We start from the raw sequence: 16,102 nt of genomic DNA, 5'->3' as shown, positions 1-16,102 counted from the left end.
TCCGAGTAAATATACTGTAATTCATATCTGTTTTTCCTGAATTCGTTGCCCTGTTTTCCTCTTTTAAGATGGAATTCTTTTTTCTATCAGTGATTCAAGTTCTTGAATGGATGGTCACGACATGTGAACCACATCAATCAATCCAGCAATTTCCCCAAACTCCTACACCGCACAAATCCTTGGCTTCATTAATGCGTTCATTTCTTTCCTCAATGCCAATTTTTTTTTGCATTTGTATTGAGTATCATTTCAAAGCATAGAATTTTCATTAAAAGAAAAGTGATATGGTGGAATTAAAGGTCCCGTTATTGATTGACAGGACGAGGTTCAAGACGGAAAAATTCATCTGAAACCTCTAAGAATGGAGAGAAATTCTTGCTCTTTTATGTGGACATGTTTTTAAAATTTCTATGAACGTGTGAAAAACGGGGACTTATCCACCATCGATTAGATCGATCCAGACAGCACTGAAATATTTTCATTGTTTAATTACCGTTCTCTTCTAATCAATTTTTCCTTAAGCAAGGCAGCTCTACTCATATTTATCCATACAGTACTAGTAATACTAGTAAACTCGGACTGACCGATCAAGCATTGCCCAAAATCTTCTGAAAAAAATTGTAGGCATACTAAATAAATATAATATGCAAGAGTTAAATCCAGAGTAGCCCTTACCTTTCTCGCCACCATTTCGATCTCCTGCCACACGACTGAATCCGGGAATTTTAACACTCTGTATGCGTCGTAAACAACTTCTTATCTTAACAAAAACCTTCTCTCATCCTTCCTCTCATGGTGAGCAATCCATGTAATTATTTTATTCCTTTATTGAAAAAGAAAGTTAAACCAGTTATTGGATGAGTCATTAGATGATTCAGTGCCATTTTTATCCACTAATTTCACGAAACCTTACTCGCTGAATTCTTTGATTGGGTTTTGTTTGTTTGTTTGTTTTTTAGACATGGATTGACTTCGTGTACAAGAAAATTGTATTGTGCGTCATCATATGATCACCTCTTCATGTTTATAAACTGCAGCGACGATATTCTAATACTGTCTTGTACATTTTGTCCTCATTTTCATATCGGATCCTTCAAAATTACCGTATACCTACGATAACGATCGATTTCATTGCGAGAATCTTCTTCAAAAAGAAATTTCTTTGTATTTTTTCACTTCTTTACACCCGTACAAACGATAAACTTTCACTCTATACGCTTTCATTTCATCACACATGCGATTGTAAAAAGTTGCTTCTTTGGGGAGACTAATTAATTTCCTGCTGAAAATCTGGATTCCCGGATTTTTGCTAGGTGTTTCGCTATCTCGCTCTAGCTACGTGAAATTATATTTTGAATCCTATATGCTATTTAAGAATTTGAAGAATTTTTTGGAACGTTTCCTTCAAACATGTTCCCGAACCTCATCTTTGCCATTTCGTGAATGATTTTTGTTTCGGTGAAATTTTTAAATGTGGAGAAAAAAACTTTCACGGACTGTTTTCGAATTCTTACAAAATATATGTTGATAATGAAAAAAACCATCTCATCTTTGCTGTTAAAGAAAATATTTGTCTCCGAAAGTGACCTTACCTTAAAGATCCATTCTAGTTCTTCGGGTGTCCTTTTTTTGAGCTCGTATTGAAAATATAATTGAAATTACTACAAAAAAAGTTAAAAATTCGAATAATATTATATTTTGCAACAGAAAAGCTAAATGAATTCCCTATAGCTCCTGGATTTCTGCAGTTTTATTGATTGATCATAAAACTGCTGCTTGAGGCTGATTTTCGCAGTGTTTTCCTCCTAAATAATTTTTTTTCTCAAAATTCCACACATTTTGCAACCAGCCAAAGTTGAATTAGACATACTGAATATGAATCCACCATTTAACTTTAATTTCAGCTTTGGAACGCTGAATCTTACTCCTATACAATGTTTTAAACAACATTTCCAAGTTCCGTGAAATTTCTGGAATAATCTTTCGTTACATTGCTAGGTGCATACACTGCAATCATTTCGTCACACTGTATGGGAACGTTCAATTACTGAAACCTGTTTCAGATTTCTCTTAATGTTCCTTTCTATCTTTTTTGGTCCAATAAAACCTTGTTTCACTTAATTCCCTATTTCGCGAATGGAAACAGTCATCCACACTTGCGACGACCCAGTTTTCTTTTCTCTTTTACAAAACATATCGGAATGAAGCCATTTTCATGCGATTCTCTTTCAGGAAGAAAGTTCCTGGTTGAAGGTGGTTTCGGGGATGTGAATGGGTCTCAAATTTATTCTAATATTGGCAATATCGCTTTCGGCGAACGCTCTTTTTCTGTCGACGTTAGGTGACTTCTTGAATATTGTACATCAGCATTCAAAAGGGAATAAAATTGAACAGGTATGGTCGATTAAAGTGGGAACGAAGTATCCACACATCCTCAGGAATCTTCTTTTAATTTTGTCTCGTTCTAATCTTCAATCTTTCACTCGAATGAAATGATTTAGTGCCCTTGTGTAATTCATCCAGCAAGTGGAAAATGTATTGTATACGATCCACGATATCAAGCAGCAACTCTTGAGGAAGCTATGCACACCTTCCTGGATCTAACCTCTCCACCTGATCCTCAATTAGTTGCTGAGTTTATTAAATAATCGTTGAAAAAGAGTTAACATCTTTCCATGACAATTTTAGGATGTCGTGGCATACACTTGCACAACTGTTGAATGTCAGCACTGTTTCGGTTTACTGTACTACCATCTCCTCGACATTGGAGTTATCAATAAGGATTTCCGGTAGCGTCTAATTTTTCGTAGATTTCACATCCAAATATGAAGCGTCATATTTATTTACACACCTTTTTGCTGGGATCTTTCCCAAAGTACAGTTTTTCCTTCCCACTACCTGCAGAAAATAACCAATTCCTGAACGAATTGATTTAGACCAGTGACGCATGCACTCCCACGCTACATGCTTCAAAAGAATCTTTGTCCACGGTATAGATTTCTGAAGCATATAAATGTTAGTTTATTTTTTAATCAGAAAAAATTACTTAATTATATTGAAATAACTTGATTTGTTATAAAAATTCCACTGAGTAAAAAAAATCCTCTATCGCTCTGCAAAGCAACTTAAGCGAATACGTTGAAAATGTATCTGATCGGACTTCTCAAAACAAAAAAAAAACAAAGAACGCAAAAACTACTCAAATGATCATCTTGCATTATGTTTTTCCTCAAAAAATCCAAAATAATGGAAGTGATTGAAAGTTTCGATAGTTCTTTCTTTTTCGTATTTTATCCCTTATCCTGCTTTTAACTACAGATCCCACCTCTACCACAACTTATACCACCACATGTTCGTACTATGATCATAAATGGCTTACAAAGAGCAGGAATACCTTTGCCAGAGGTGAAATTAGATCCGATGCTAATTAGTCAAGACAATAGATATAACATATTTGAAGGGAATTGCCACAGAAACATTTATGGATCGAATTGGACAATTTGGACCAGAACAACCACAACAACAACACCAAATATCACCAACATCACAGCAGAATGGAGGACTAGGATTTGTTGGAGGTGAGAGTTTTGAATGTCTCGTGAGTTACTGGTAATGAAATATTCGTATATATGCCTTTCAGTTAGTAAACTTTCAACTAATTGAACACTTTATTTATTTATTTATTTATTTACCAACACCAATGGTGCACCAAAGAACAAAAAAGAGAAAAAGAAAAACACTTCGTCTGAGTAAGAACATTTTAAAAAATCTAAACCGAATTTACTGTCGTTGGAATATCCGAAGATGACTTTCTCGAAGATTTTCTTTAACAACGTTCTGAAGTCCAATCAATACCCATTAACGTCATTTTCAGCGACTTTAAGAGTATAAAGAGACTATCAGCAACAAAATCAATGCATGTTTGCTCTAAAACAAAGCAAAACTGGTTAACAGATCAGAATTCCTAGCAAATACGGTATTGTTATTCTGGAAGAACATGCTAAAACGTCGGGAGATGCCGATCTAAAAAAATCTGGTTTTTTTTCTTGGATTTGTTTACTATGCGACGACATAACCGCTATTACAGTCTGATCGAAACGAGCCGAAGCCTGGTGCGTCCGCGCTCGGAGTAGTGCTATGGGACCCTTACTCACCTCAGGAATCTGATTAATGTATCCCACTACGAGCGATAGTGTAGTACCTATGTCGTTGTAGCGAATAAGAAACAAAGTAATAAACAAATCCCTCCAAAAACAGCCGTATTTTTAGCAAAGGTCTTTTTCGAAGTTCTTCGTGTTCTTCCCCAGCAATAATATTACATTTACCGGAAAGAAATGGATTGGAGTGTCCTGGAACGAGCGCTTACGCATTTGCATCAGGTTTCAAGTCGTTTTCGCTTGACTGTAGATCCTACGAATCTACATATACGATGAAAATGGCTGTGTGTTAACACAATGATTACGGCTGCGTTAGGCGTTTATGTTTGACAACAAAAAATTGGATCCATTAAAAAAATACCTAATACTGTCGAAAAGGGCGGGTGTAGTGCAGCGGTTAGAGGCTCCGCTTACTGCACAATCGACCAGAGGTTCGAATCCGCCTTAGTGCTCACCAAGCCTTTCATCCCTCCGGGGTCGATAAATTGGTACCAGACTTGTCTGGGAGGATAAAAACACTGACTTCACCCATCTGCTAACCCCCGCAAGTCATTGCGTAGGCCAATTACTCGATCGTAAACCTCAAACGATTCTGAATTGAAGTGAACGTGGGGGCGCATCCCAAGCGGATTGATTAACGCCAGAAACTTTATCCTTTATCCTTTACTGTCGAAAAAAACGTTCTACGAAGCATAACATTCGACAAATATCAATAACATTCTGCTCCGTCGAAAAATTAATCGTCTTAACGTTACATCAGAATAGGGTAATCCCTTCATTATCATGCATATTTCGTAGTTTTTCCAGGGTGGATGTGGAATCCACAAACAGGACAATGGCAGCAATCTGCATTCGAAAATGGCGAAGATAAATCAATGGTAGGCGAGAACATTTCCGATTACACTTCGTGAAACTGTAACCGGCTCAAGTATTCAATGATTCTCTCGCGAACAATAAAAATAGACCTTGGATATTTTTCCGTCGAAAAGGGAAACTTGTCAAACAGTGTGCGCAACGATTTCCCGAAAACACCATTTGTTCACGTCTCGATGAGCTCACAACGAATATCGTGCAACTATTTCTTTATTTATTCATTTGAAGATATCCAAAAGTGAGCTATAAATGAGAACAAAAAAGAACAGAGCTCATTAAAATTTCCCCTTTACTTTATAAAGTGAAGGTGAACTTTTCACATTCGTATGGTAAGTTAACAGATCATTATCCTGGAAATCCTCACGTGAGATCCTTTCCCAAAATCCGCTATGGTTGAACAAAGATTGCTCGCACTTAAGGGACCAAGTACACCCAAAACGAATGAATCCGTCAGTTGCCGTGGGTAGGGGGACAGGACCTCAAACTGAACGTCTCACTAATTTTTTCACCGACGCAGACTCGGTGCCTACCTTTGTTTAGAAAAATGCACTTCATTCGGCCGAGGAGGTGTGAGGGTTAGGCAGAGAAGGTGTGTAAGTTGCTGCGGTCGCCAGTACGCAAAGCAGGTGTCCCGACTATAAATGCTACGTTTCACGCGACAGTAATAACTCGTCCACTTTTTTTGTTTGATACAAGAACATACCCTGATCTCTGTTGTGCTTCAGCCTTACGCACACACAGCGATTGTCCGGGTATAATAAGTTACCTGGAGATGCAATTATTTTTTTTCTGTTTCATTTTTTTGGTACTATTTTATAATTTTTTTTCTTGTATAAACTTCCAAGTGATAAACATTCAAAGCTGTTCGTTCAAGATGCAAAGATTCATTCGAAACGTAACTCCATGTGAACAATCACTAAAGTAAAAAAAAAACTCAGGGATTTTAATCAAATTCAGACTAATGAGTCCTTCCCATTCACTCCTCCAAGACCATTAGGAAATCAGCGAAAATTCACCGGCCAACCATTTCCAGGTGCGTTAAACGAGTTCAATGCGCAACCAATTAAACAACTACTAATTAACGCTTTATTTTAACATGTACAATTTTAACAGTAAAGTTAATATATGTATGTGTGTGTGCGTAACATTAACTAACAACAATGGTAATAATTTAAGAACAGGGGTTCCCGGATGGTCGATATCCATCACCGTATGGTAGGCTCAAGTTCCCCGTACCACATCGAGGACATGTATGGAAGTTTATTATTGAAATTATTTATTGAACAGTTAAATTACAAATTGTTTATAGTTTAAACTATCATTTATTGCTTATAATACGAATTATTTATTATTTATTGAAATATCTTTATTGAATTCGATTAGAATACAATTCTATTTGCTTCAGCATGTGCCACCTGCAGATAATTTTATGCCCGGAAATTTTATTCCACCACAAGTACCGCTTGGAGGTTATGGGAGTATGTTCTTTTTTCATCAATCTGATAAAATTCTATTAAAAATCTAAAAGTCTTCTGTATATTTTCATTCGAATTTTTTTTTTTGCAGAACGAAAAAAAAGAGCGGCTAAGCAAGCTATAGTGGGTTCACGTTTTATTATTGGATGCAGCAATAGAGGTGAATCCGATGACAGTTTACTCGCACTATGCGGTAGGTCTTTTTTTTATCATCAGAGTAAATTTAAAGGAGTGAAAGATGCTCTACTCTTAATAAATGCTAATTCAAATAAATTTACAAAATTCTATGTTTAACGAATCGACGAACTGCGGGCTTTTTTTTCTGAGTTGTCGAGATATTCAAAAAAAAAAAAGAATTTCTGAAGTTAAATGCATCACCCCACGAATCTGAGGTGGTGCAGATTTCAGGTGGAGTATTCTTATAAGGGATAGTAGATCATGGAAATAGTGATTCCGTCCATTTCTTCCTAATTGCCGTAAAAAAGTGTCCGGAAGATTCGGCCCCACACAGGGCTGGCTCGCTCCAGTTGAACCCCTTGTAGAAAACAGTGCGCCAGAACGCCCGAAGCCGTATCTTCCGGACCGTTTTTTACGACAATTAGGAAGAAATGGACGGAATCACTCTCCTCCCCCTAATCTACTATCCCATATACGAATACTCCACCTGAAATCCATACCACCTCAGATTCGTGGAGTGATGCCTTTAAGCGAGGTCCACTACGTAGGTGGCTTGAGGTGCACGAACTTTACACCTAAGAAATTGTCACGAAAAATTTTACATTTTTAGCACATATTTATTAATTTTTGTTTCTGACTCAAAATTCTACGAATCATGCACGTTCCGACTATCAATTTTTAAAAGATTAATGAAAGAGTTTTTTTAAGCATTTAAAGTACTAAGGATTGAAGGGACGGGTGTAGCACAGTCGGTAACAGATCCACAATGGTCACACGGTTGGTGGCTCGAAACCGCTCTAGAACTAACTAATCCTTTCCGGGTTCGATAAATTGGTATCAGACTTGACTGGAAGTATAAAAACACTGACGTGGCACATCTGCTACCCCACGAGTCACTGTATGGGCCAATACGCGTTAAAAAAAACCTCAACAATTACGAATTTCAGTGAAACGCCTTAGGGCATCCCAAGCGGATTGATACGTTAAAGATTTAATTCTTTAGAAATATAAAAATCTAAAGCAACGAGTTTTATTCATTTAAAGACACATATGTGAAGGGGAAATGTTGTTCTGATCTGCTCTATTGTTCTGGATCCTTTTCTCACCTCCGAGGCACGGATCGGAGAAATTCCAATGATTTTTCTATGTGTTCAGTTGTCCTTTCAAGCTAAACAGTGCTTCTAGAAAATCCCTCAAAAAAAACTCTTTGCGATGGTAAGGATGCGATATTTCTTGATGCTAACGCATACCATTTCTATTTGAAAACACAAAATAATAAAAAATAAAGTAAAATAAATGGAAAGATGAATGTTTTTTCCCAGAATTTCGTGAACTTGCTCCCGTTTTCAGGTTCTTGTTGGGCTTGGAGAGAATTGCCTGAAGATTATTTTCCGCGATTGTTAAATGAACTAAGCTGTAAAGAGAATGACTTCTGTCTATCTGGTACTCGTTTGTTCACAACTCATTTATTTCTCTTGAGAAAAAATTTTTTTTTTCCGTTTCAGGATGGGGTGAGTGTGTACAACAGTTTCGAAATGTTGATATTCTACGAAAAGTTGGTGGACAATGGCAATCAGCAGCGTTATCCGTAGCAACATGTTGTGATTGTCGAGTTCGTGCTGGCACAGAAGTTCATTCACTTGTCGTTGGTGATCGTAATAATATTGCACTCGTTTAAATATATATTTATATATATTGAATATAAACTATAAAAATTTACTATTAGTGTTTTTTCGATACAAATGCTATTTTTTCACCCTACAAAGCATATTGTAAAGCGAGTTCTACTGTACTGTTTTTCTTCTGAACTCACCTTTCATTTATATCTTAATTTTAAGAAGATAAAGTTAAATCCACGAAGCGTAGGCTACAAAATATGAACCTCCTCAAATTTTTGGTTACAATTATCTCATGAGAGAGCACTCCTAGATGTGCTCACGAAAAAAAAAAAACAAAAAAAAACAACAAAGAAAGAATCCGAGGGGAAATACGACATGAACAGCCTTGGAATCCACAACATCGCTATAGAACCAAATCTCATGTGCTTAGGTTCGGCCAATTGTCCAGGACAACATCCTTCAATGAGTAACATTTTATATTCACGTGAGAGACTGAACAGTTGTTGCACTACATAGCTGTCAAACCTAATCTGATAAGAGGTTTCCACGAAAATTTAGGTCAGAGAGGACAATGACTGATGAGTGCTCCTGGTTACAGTTCAAATCCGTGCAAGATCAATAAACCAAGCACACGTATCCCTTCACTATTTTTCTGGACGTAGATATCTCTAAGAACGACGTTTCCGATGGTTACGACGAGAATTTCACCAGCTATCAGACAAAATTAAGTTTCACAGATCCAGCGGCGGAGAAATCGAAAAAAATACTTTGAGGAACTTCAGCGCTCATAGGGGAGAGAAGTACCATTTTCATGTCCACTTGATGTTTTTCATGTTTCATGTCCGCCACACTCCTGGATCACAAGCTGAAATTTGCAAACAAACTCCTGAGCTAAACGAGCGTTAATCAACAGGAAAGTTATCTGCCTTTCTCAAGAAGAAATCCAACAACAATTTATCCATGAAATACCATTATATTTGTTGTTAACCATTGAAGGCAGCGTATCACGAAACTGACGATATTCGGGCCTCTGTGCGCAAATAAAGAGTTTGAGGGTGTGGATTACGAGCATGAGCGTTGATCCGCCCAATTCCTCTAATTATCCAAAAAAATGGCGTGCGATATGGTGTCTGTACCTACGAAATCAGTTACAGAGCGCCATCTTTGTGCACGCTCCGCATCTACGAGCGAGCGATGGAAAATCGATAAAGTCTCTCTGACAGTCTATTCAGGAAAAGCCAATAAATAGCGTGCTGATTGAATTGGAACGTACACAAAGGTACCGGGTTGTTACGTACCTCACAGGAAGTAGGAAGGATTCTACGCACTTTTTCAGGATAATCAGGGGGAATTTACTGGGGCCATAACTAATTCTCGTAATCCGCTTCCCGAACTCTACATCATCCCATAGAGACCCCAACATCGTCAGTTTCCTTACGCGTGGTCCTTAATCTAAATTTAGTGGAATTAGAAAAAAAGATTGTAGCGAATCATTTCGCTTATCTTGTTATGCTGCCATTAAAACATACGAAGTTGTTGGGTTCATTGATGATTTGATGTTTATGACTCCAGAACTCATTTTCACTTTGGAACTACAATTAATTTTGAGAAAGGGGTCCAACAACATGATAAGATCAAAAAAAAAAAACTCCACGAACATGCCGAACAACTCCATTCTGGAAGAGAAAGTACCCAGGGTGGGGAGATGATGCGAATTGGTTGCGAAAAGCAAATAGAAGCACATCCGGCTTAAAGTAATAGTCTCATCTGGATTTTGCTCCTGGAACCTTGCATAATTAGAATCTGACATGGATAAATGTTCTTCGGACGTATGTTAGATGTGTGAATCTTACAAGTACACCACTATTAGAAAGTTAATTTATGAGGAAGAGGATATTTATACGCGTCGTGACGAGTCAGTCACGCTTATGTGATTGGATGATAATAGTTAGCTTAAAGGGAGGGTATAACAAAATTGACGTTGTACGAAAATCCCAGGGAACACCGGAGTGGGAAACTGCGTTTGTTCCTATGAAACAATTTAGAATGGGCACCATTGTGCACGGACTGCGCACGTGCGACGGGTCGAAAACCAGTGAGATCTCTTCAGCAGCCTATTCAAATAAAATCAACGATTATGCTTAAAATGAACTATTACTGAACGTGTTGACGGTACCAGAGCGTGTGCAACGGTGAGCGTTGGAAAGTATCTCGTAGGAATTAAAGCAGTTCCCACGTCGTTTTCTAGCACATCTAGGGAAATTGAGTGGAGCCACGCTCATTTCCGTAATCTACAACCCGAGCTCTACGTTTTTTCCTGGGATTTCCATACTATGTCAATTTCGTTATGCGATGCCTTCAAGCGTTGATGTGGCGATATGGCCTTCCAGAAAAAAATTCGCGCTCATATGATCGTGAAAAAATCTTGCAAATTTGGATTGGCACGGAAATCTTCCACAGTTTTTGAAATGGACTATTACTAAAGTTTGAAAAACATTAAAACCGAACAAAATGATGAATTTGAAACCAGCATTGCATTCAATCCCATCTGCTTATTTAAATGAACAAGTCGTCTGAACATACAACATAAAAAAAGATTTTATTCGTTATTTGCGAACAAAAATCCTCAAAAAAATTTCAAAAACAATACTATGCTATTATTTCAAGCACAATAGGCAGTATTATATCGTTCTATAAGGGCACATAAATTAGGCTATCTCAACTGGAAACACATTATGTTACCTGTAAATGATATTACCCATCTGATAATCATACAAATTCTAATATTCGGCTGAGACATATTTCGATAATTTTAAAGTAAATAAAGATCGTAATTTAATCGAACATCGCTTTTGTGAAGAGTAAGAAATGAATGACATAAAGTCTCAGTATAGGGACGGGGGTGACAATGTCAGCTCAACGTTGCTCAATTTTTTTCGTCATGCCGTTTCATCTTTGACAACAATTGGACGTCCACCGTTTCTACTTGCCATAATATTTCTTATCACAATAACAATTGCTAGAATATGACAAATATTCACAACGATCATCGTACAGCGATAGAGATTCAGAGTGAAACATCGTCGTACATTTTCTCTGAAATAATTCTGAATTATTCGAAGTGAATTGGTTTTGTTCCATTTTTATACGTTTTTTTTTTTTGAAAAATAAGAGAAATAACCAAGAAAATTTCTCTTTTTACTGATTGATAAAGACTTAATTACATTACTAGTTAGTAAGAACGATTTTTTGTCAACTTTGCTTCAAAACTAAATGAGAAAACGACTAGATCATAAATTATTACAGGATCCAAAAATCTGACTGTAACTAGACACCTATGCTTCTAAAGTTATATAAAAAAGTGTAGGAAGGTGCACACTGTGGATGCGTTCGTAATGATTTGAGTAGGCGTAGAATTAATTTGGATTAATGCGAAAAATAAGATTTTAAAGCTAAGAAACTACAATTAATTGATTTCGCTGTAGGTGGGGCGCTCACCATGCAGCTGGTCACCCTATTATATTCTATTCTGAAGATCAAATTCTTACAAATATGCTTGTTAAGCGTTATTTAATAAATAAATAAAAAATAAATTTGTATATATAGTATATAGTAAATAGGCGTTTTAATGACTCGTTCTTGTATGCGAAGCTTTTCCCGAATCAGATGCTCTGGTCCACAGTTCATTTAATTTTCATGAAGAAGAAATTCTGATCGATACCATCAATGGAAAAAAGCATATACCAATACCGTACTGTATCAGTGCATACTACAGTACTTTGACTTTCTTAAAGCTTTGTTTGTTTCACAGATCCATATAACCGATCCTAGTCTGAATTCAATGTTGCAGTCAAAAAGTATTACGAGAAATAGCTCAGAAAATAATCAATCTGTCTCTTTTAGATAATTACTTTCTGGAAAAACTATAGATCATGTTTAATGACGCATTATTTGATTCTACTTTTTTGTAGTTCATCAAAAACCTCACCGAACGTCGTGTTTTGGATTCAGTGGAAGACACGGCCAAAAGAAACGCAACTTTGTGAACTTCACCAAACCCCACGTAAGAGCGACAAGTTTGATACATGATCCGAAGAACACTGGGCCAGCCAGTGATAGTCGAGGCTCATTCGTGAACAGCACGTTCATTAGCAAGGGCAATGGGACCTAAAAAAAAATAAAGTTATTCGTTGACAAGTAACTCAATACATGTTTACTACTACTATTACGAATTCTTTGCACGATGAGTCACGTGAGTGTTGACGAGTTAAAATTATCAGTTGAAGAGGAGTTGACGTGTGTTAAACATGTTCTTGGCAGCTGTAGCGTGCAAATATACCAAACATTCGCAGATCCACACAAATATATGTGCACGTGCTCACATATGACAACACTACCGAAGGACTACAATCCCTGGATGGCACGTTCTGAACGTGAACAAATACCATTTGTTTTTGCTAAGAATTGATTTAGTTAGCCACACGTAGCACGTTGAAAGCACGAGTGCAGACAATAAATCTCTCCACGATGTCAGGATGTATTGATGGACACCGATCCTCGTGTTTGTGTTTTAGCCCGCATAGCTGAGGAATGAAAAATGTGCTAAGAAAAATTGTGGAATGTTGAGCATGTGAATCTATAAACTATTCGTAAGAATATTATTTGAATATCATATTTAATTGTGGACAGAGATCCGAGTTTTTTTTTGGAATCTTGATATGATAATGCGATTAGTTGCTTTTTGATTACGCAAGATATTTTACACCCCGACGTTCCGGCAAATCGCCTTTTTCCAAGTCGAAAATGGGAGATTGAGGAAATTCGACCAATCAAAAGTCTCCAGAATCAGATGGAGAACAATTTAAGTCCAATTTTTAATCACCAACTTATTCACTGGGGTTACGGTACATGGGAGAAGTTTGGGAACGATCGATCACTGATCTATCAAGGGAACAAATAAATCGCTTGTCTTATTAAAATCACATCCAAGATATAACCATACCGCCGAGATCTATTCTCCTTAAGGGTAATTTCAGGTCTTCTAAGCGTGAATCCGCGAAACTTTCCAAGATTTCCGAAGCATCTTTCAAAGTTATTGCGCCGACAATGTTGTAAAAGATTTCAAAAATGGGTTTTGCCTTCTGTAGACGCATAAAGTGCTGAATCGTGGTGATGTGTTCCTTGATACGAAACCGCAACGGTGGTCCTCTTTTATCATCTGAGCTCGTGTAAAAAATCAAACAGACCTCACAAATCCCGTATAGCATCCTGGTCTACCAGGAGAGCAGATGATGTAGCTGAGTGTTTCACCTTTTCAGAAATCCAAAAAAACCACTCGAACCTCTTTTCTTGACTTTTCAAGAACTCACCGTGTCTTTTAAAGAAACCTTTTTAGCTAACCTCCTCCCAAAATTTGCTGAACATTTTAATTTTTATTTCAGGATTCCTTTTCTTCTTTTTAAGAAGTAACTCCACTTTTTTAGCTCCTATTCCGAGGAAATGCTGACGAATTTGATTCTCGTCCATTAAAATTCTACTCTTCAACTTTCCCGAGTAAAAAGAAACGCATCTAGCCCAGGTAACACGTAAGTGGAGAAAAACATCAGACACTCCCTCTGGGTATGTTGTAAATGGAGCCTGTGAACGACTGCGGCATTTGTCCTACAATCGCTCGCTCATCGCCCACATTCGCGAGTGGCTTGCACGGGGAACATTACGGGTTGTGGATCATGAATCAAGTGTTAGCAAGTCAGAGCTGCTTGTTTCCTAAGCCTCAAAGATTACTCAATCCAAACGAGTTGCAACCACCTACCTCTTCCAGTGCCAAAACGAGACTTTTCGCTAGTCTTGCATAAAAAACGTTCTCCTCCTCATATTTCAGTGTTTGACAAACATCAACCATTTCAAAGATGTACACAAACACTGATACTCCAGTGAAAAAGAAATAACCATATGCAGCTTGAATAGCAATGCTACTCTGGAAGTTTCCGAGAAATTCTGCGATCCTAAAATATTTTCCGAGGCATTAATAAAATATTCACATTTTCTGTGTCTTTAACGGCAACCACCGCTTAGTCGTAGAGTGGACGTTCTACCGGCCGGTGGGTCCCCGTAGTAGTGAGGATTTTTGTTTGCAAAATTATTTCTTGGAATACTAACCTACTACACACTAGAAAATCTGCCATCAAATCCAGTGTTGAAGCAAATAATGTGACCACTGCTACTACCATAATCGGAGGTGCCCATTCTAAGCCGTTCCTGAAAAATAAAAAAATAATCCTAAGGCTTAGGATTTTTTGAACGAACAAATTGTTACGAAAAAAAATTTGCGCTGTTGCCTACGGTTCCTAACCGTCCAGTAAATTTCACGCTATTTTTATCGTATTTTTCTCGTACAACCTCCGAATGTGACTTTTTCCCTTAACCTCCCTTCCCCCTTAATGTTAGTGATTCGGGTATCTAGGAAAACAGATGGTCCTCACTCCATTATTTCTTCCATGTCAGACTCAGCATTCCTTATTTTTATCTCTTTTGTTTACCCAAAACGTTACAATCTTCTGGATTTTTAACTATTTGAAGTGATATCTTGGTTATGTAGGACCTACGTTCAACATCGTGCATTTGATGGATATTTTGCTGACCGCCGTGAGCTCAGCGCACAACTGTCGCGATCACATCAACAAACAATCGATAGCTACAAAAAGGTGACATCACCGTCGTAAAAAAAAACAAATGGATACGTTATAAAAAAACTACTTCTTTGAAGATGAGTCATCTAAAATCCCAGAATGGCTATTATTCCGAGAAAAGCCAAAAAAAAACACCAACCACATAAATCCACAAACAAATCATCAGCTAAAAGTAGATAGATTTTACGAAACTTCAATTATTCAGTAATTCTTTATGCGAACTCGTGAATTATCTTAAAGTACAAGCTGAAATTATTGCAAATGGTTTAGATTTTTCTCTCATCGATACAAAATAAAAGATTTCATCATTCTTACACTTTTACAGCTGCCAGAGTCGAAAACGAACGCATTCATCATTATTTTTGTCTCCTCTGACTGATTTATTGGTAAGTTTTCCTCAGCAAAGGTGAAAGGTTTGATGAGTACATTCACTTTTAAAAAATCTTTCATAATATAGTAATAATATATAATGTTGTAATGTTATAACAAATTGAATAACTAGGACCCATAAGCATGAACAATTTCTAATCTTAACTTGATGGCACTTTTTCTGGAACACAAGTTTTCTTTGGTGGTACCAAAAAAAACCGAATTTTTTGTGATAGGCTGCTCCAACTTCCAAATGTCTGGAGGAGTTTTTAAACAACAACAGCTGTAGTTCTCAAAAGAAAAAGTTGTAAATATAGAAAAAAGTGTTGATGTGGTTTATCCACAAAATCCACTAGAGTTGGAGGATTTCCTTGTCATTTTTTCTTAAAATTACTGATTTGAAATGAAACTCATAGAGTGAATGGTGAGAGGAGAACTTGTAGGGATAAAATTTCTACTTACCTTGGACCATCGTCTCGCCATACAATACGTCGCCCCATACTGCTCAAGGAATGATGGATTTTTGGCTTATATCGCCAAGATATTGGTAACCAGCAGCGGAATGTTGTATTAAAGAAAATAGGCCAGCTGAACTGGGCAGGGCATCCGGAGGGCGGGCGCGAGGAGTGAGACAGACACACGCACCGGGATGAGGGTGGATCAGAGAGAGCACCGCATCACTCTTTGTTACTCATCGTTCAACAATGCAGACATACAAAAAAATATTTACTGGATTCAAATAT

General features: G+C 37.3%; 2 protein-coding genes across 3 annotated transcripts; one reads left to right on the top strand and one right to left on the bottom strand.

The window, feature by feature from the left end:
- Nucleotides 1-2,271: 2,271 nt before the first annotated feature.
- On the top strand, nt 2,272-8,360 carry RB195_021590 (uncharacterized protein; the record flags this gene model as incomplete). 2 transcript variants are annotated; one of them, XM_064208412.1, is made up of 13 exons in its annotated part: nt 2,272-2,394; nt 2,502-2,627; nt 2,689-2,789; nt 2,937-3,015; nt 3,319-3,405; nt 3,461-3,578; nt 4,965-5,035; nt 5,988-6,063; nt 6,207-6,280; nt 6,436-6,508; nt 6,597-6,698; nt 8,033-8,125; nt 8,188-8,360. In XM_064208412.1, the coding sequence occupies 13 exons, from the start codon at nt 2,272-2,274 to the stop codon at nt 8,358-8,360; spliced, it is 1,296 nt and encodes a 431-aa protein (XP_064064294.1). The 2 variants fall into 2 exon arrangements, with proteins under 2 accessions (XP_064064294.1, XP_064064293.1); XM_064208413.1 differs by lacking the exons at nt 5,988-6,063; nt 6,207-6,280.
- A 2,880-nt stretch (nt 8,361-11,240) lies between these two features.
- RB195_021589 (uncharacterized protein) lies at nt 11,241-15,859 on the bottom strand (the record flags this gene model as incomplete). Its single annotated transcript, XM_013435083.2, has 5 exons — nt 11,241-11,397; nt 12,290-12,468; nt 14,114-14,306; nt 14,461-14,559; nt 15,822-15,859. 5 exons carry the CDS (start codon nt 15,857-15,859, stop codon nt 11,241-11,243), a joined length of 666 nt encoding a protein of 221 aa, XP_013290537.1.
- Between the last annotated feature and the right edge of the window lie 243 nt (nt 15,860-16,102).

Source organism: Necator americanus, chromosome X (genome assembly GCF_031761385.1).
Source record: "Necator americanus strain Aroian chromosome X, whole genome shotgun sequence".
Lineage (NCBI taxonomy): Eukaryota > Metazoa > Nematoda > Chromadorea > Rhabditida > Ancylostomatidae > Necator > Necator americanus.
Note: the sequence above shows the minus strand (reverse complement) of the source record. Positions and strands in the feature narration are given on the sequence as shown.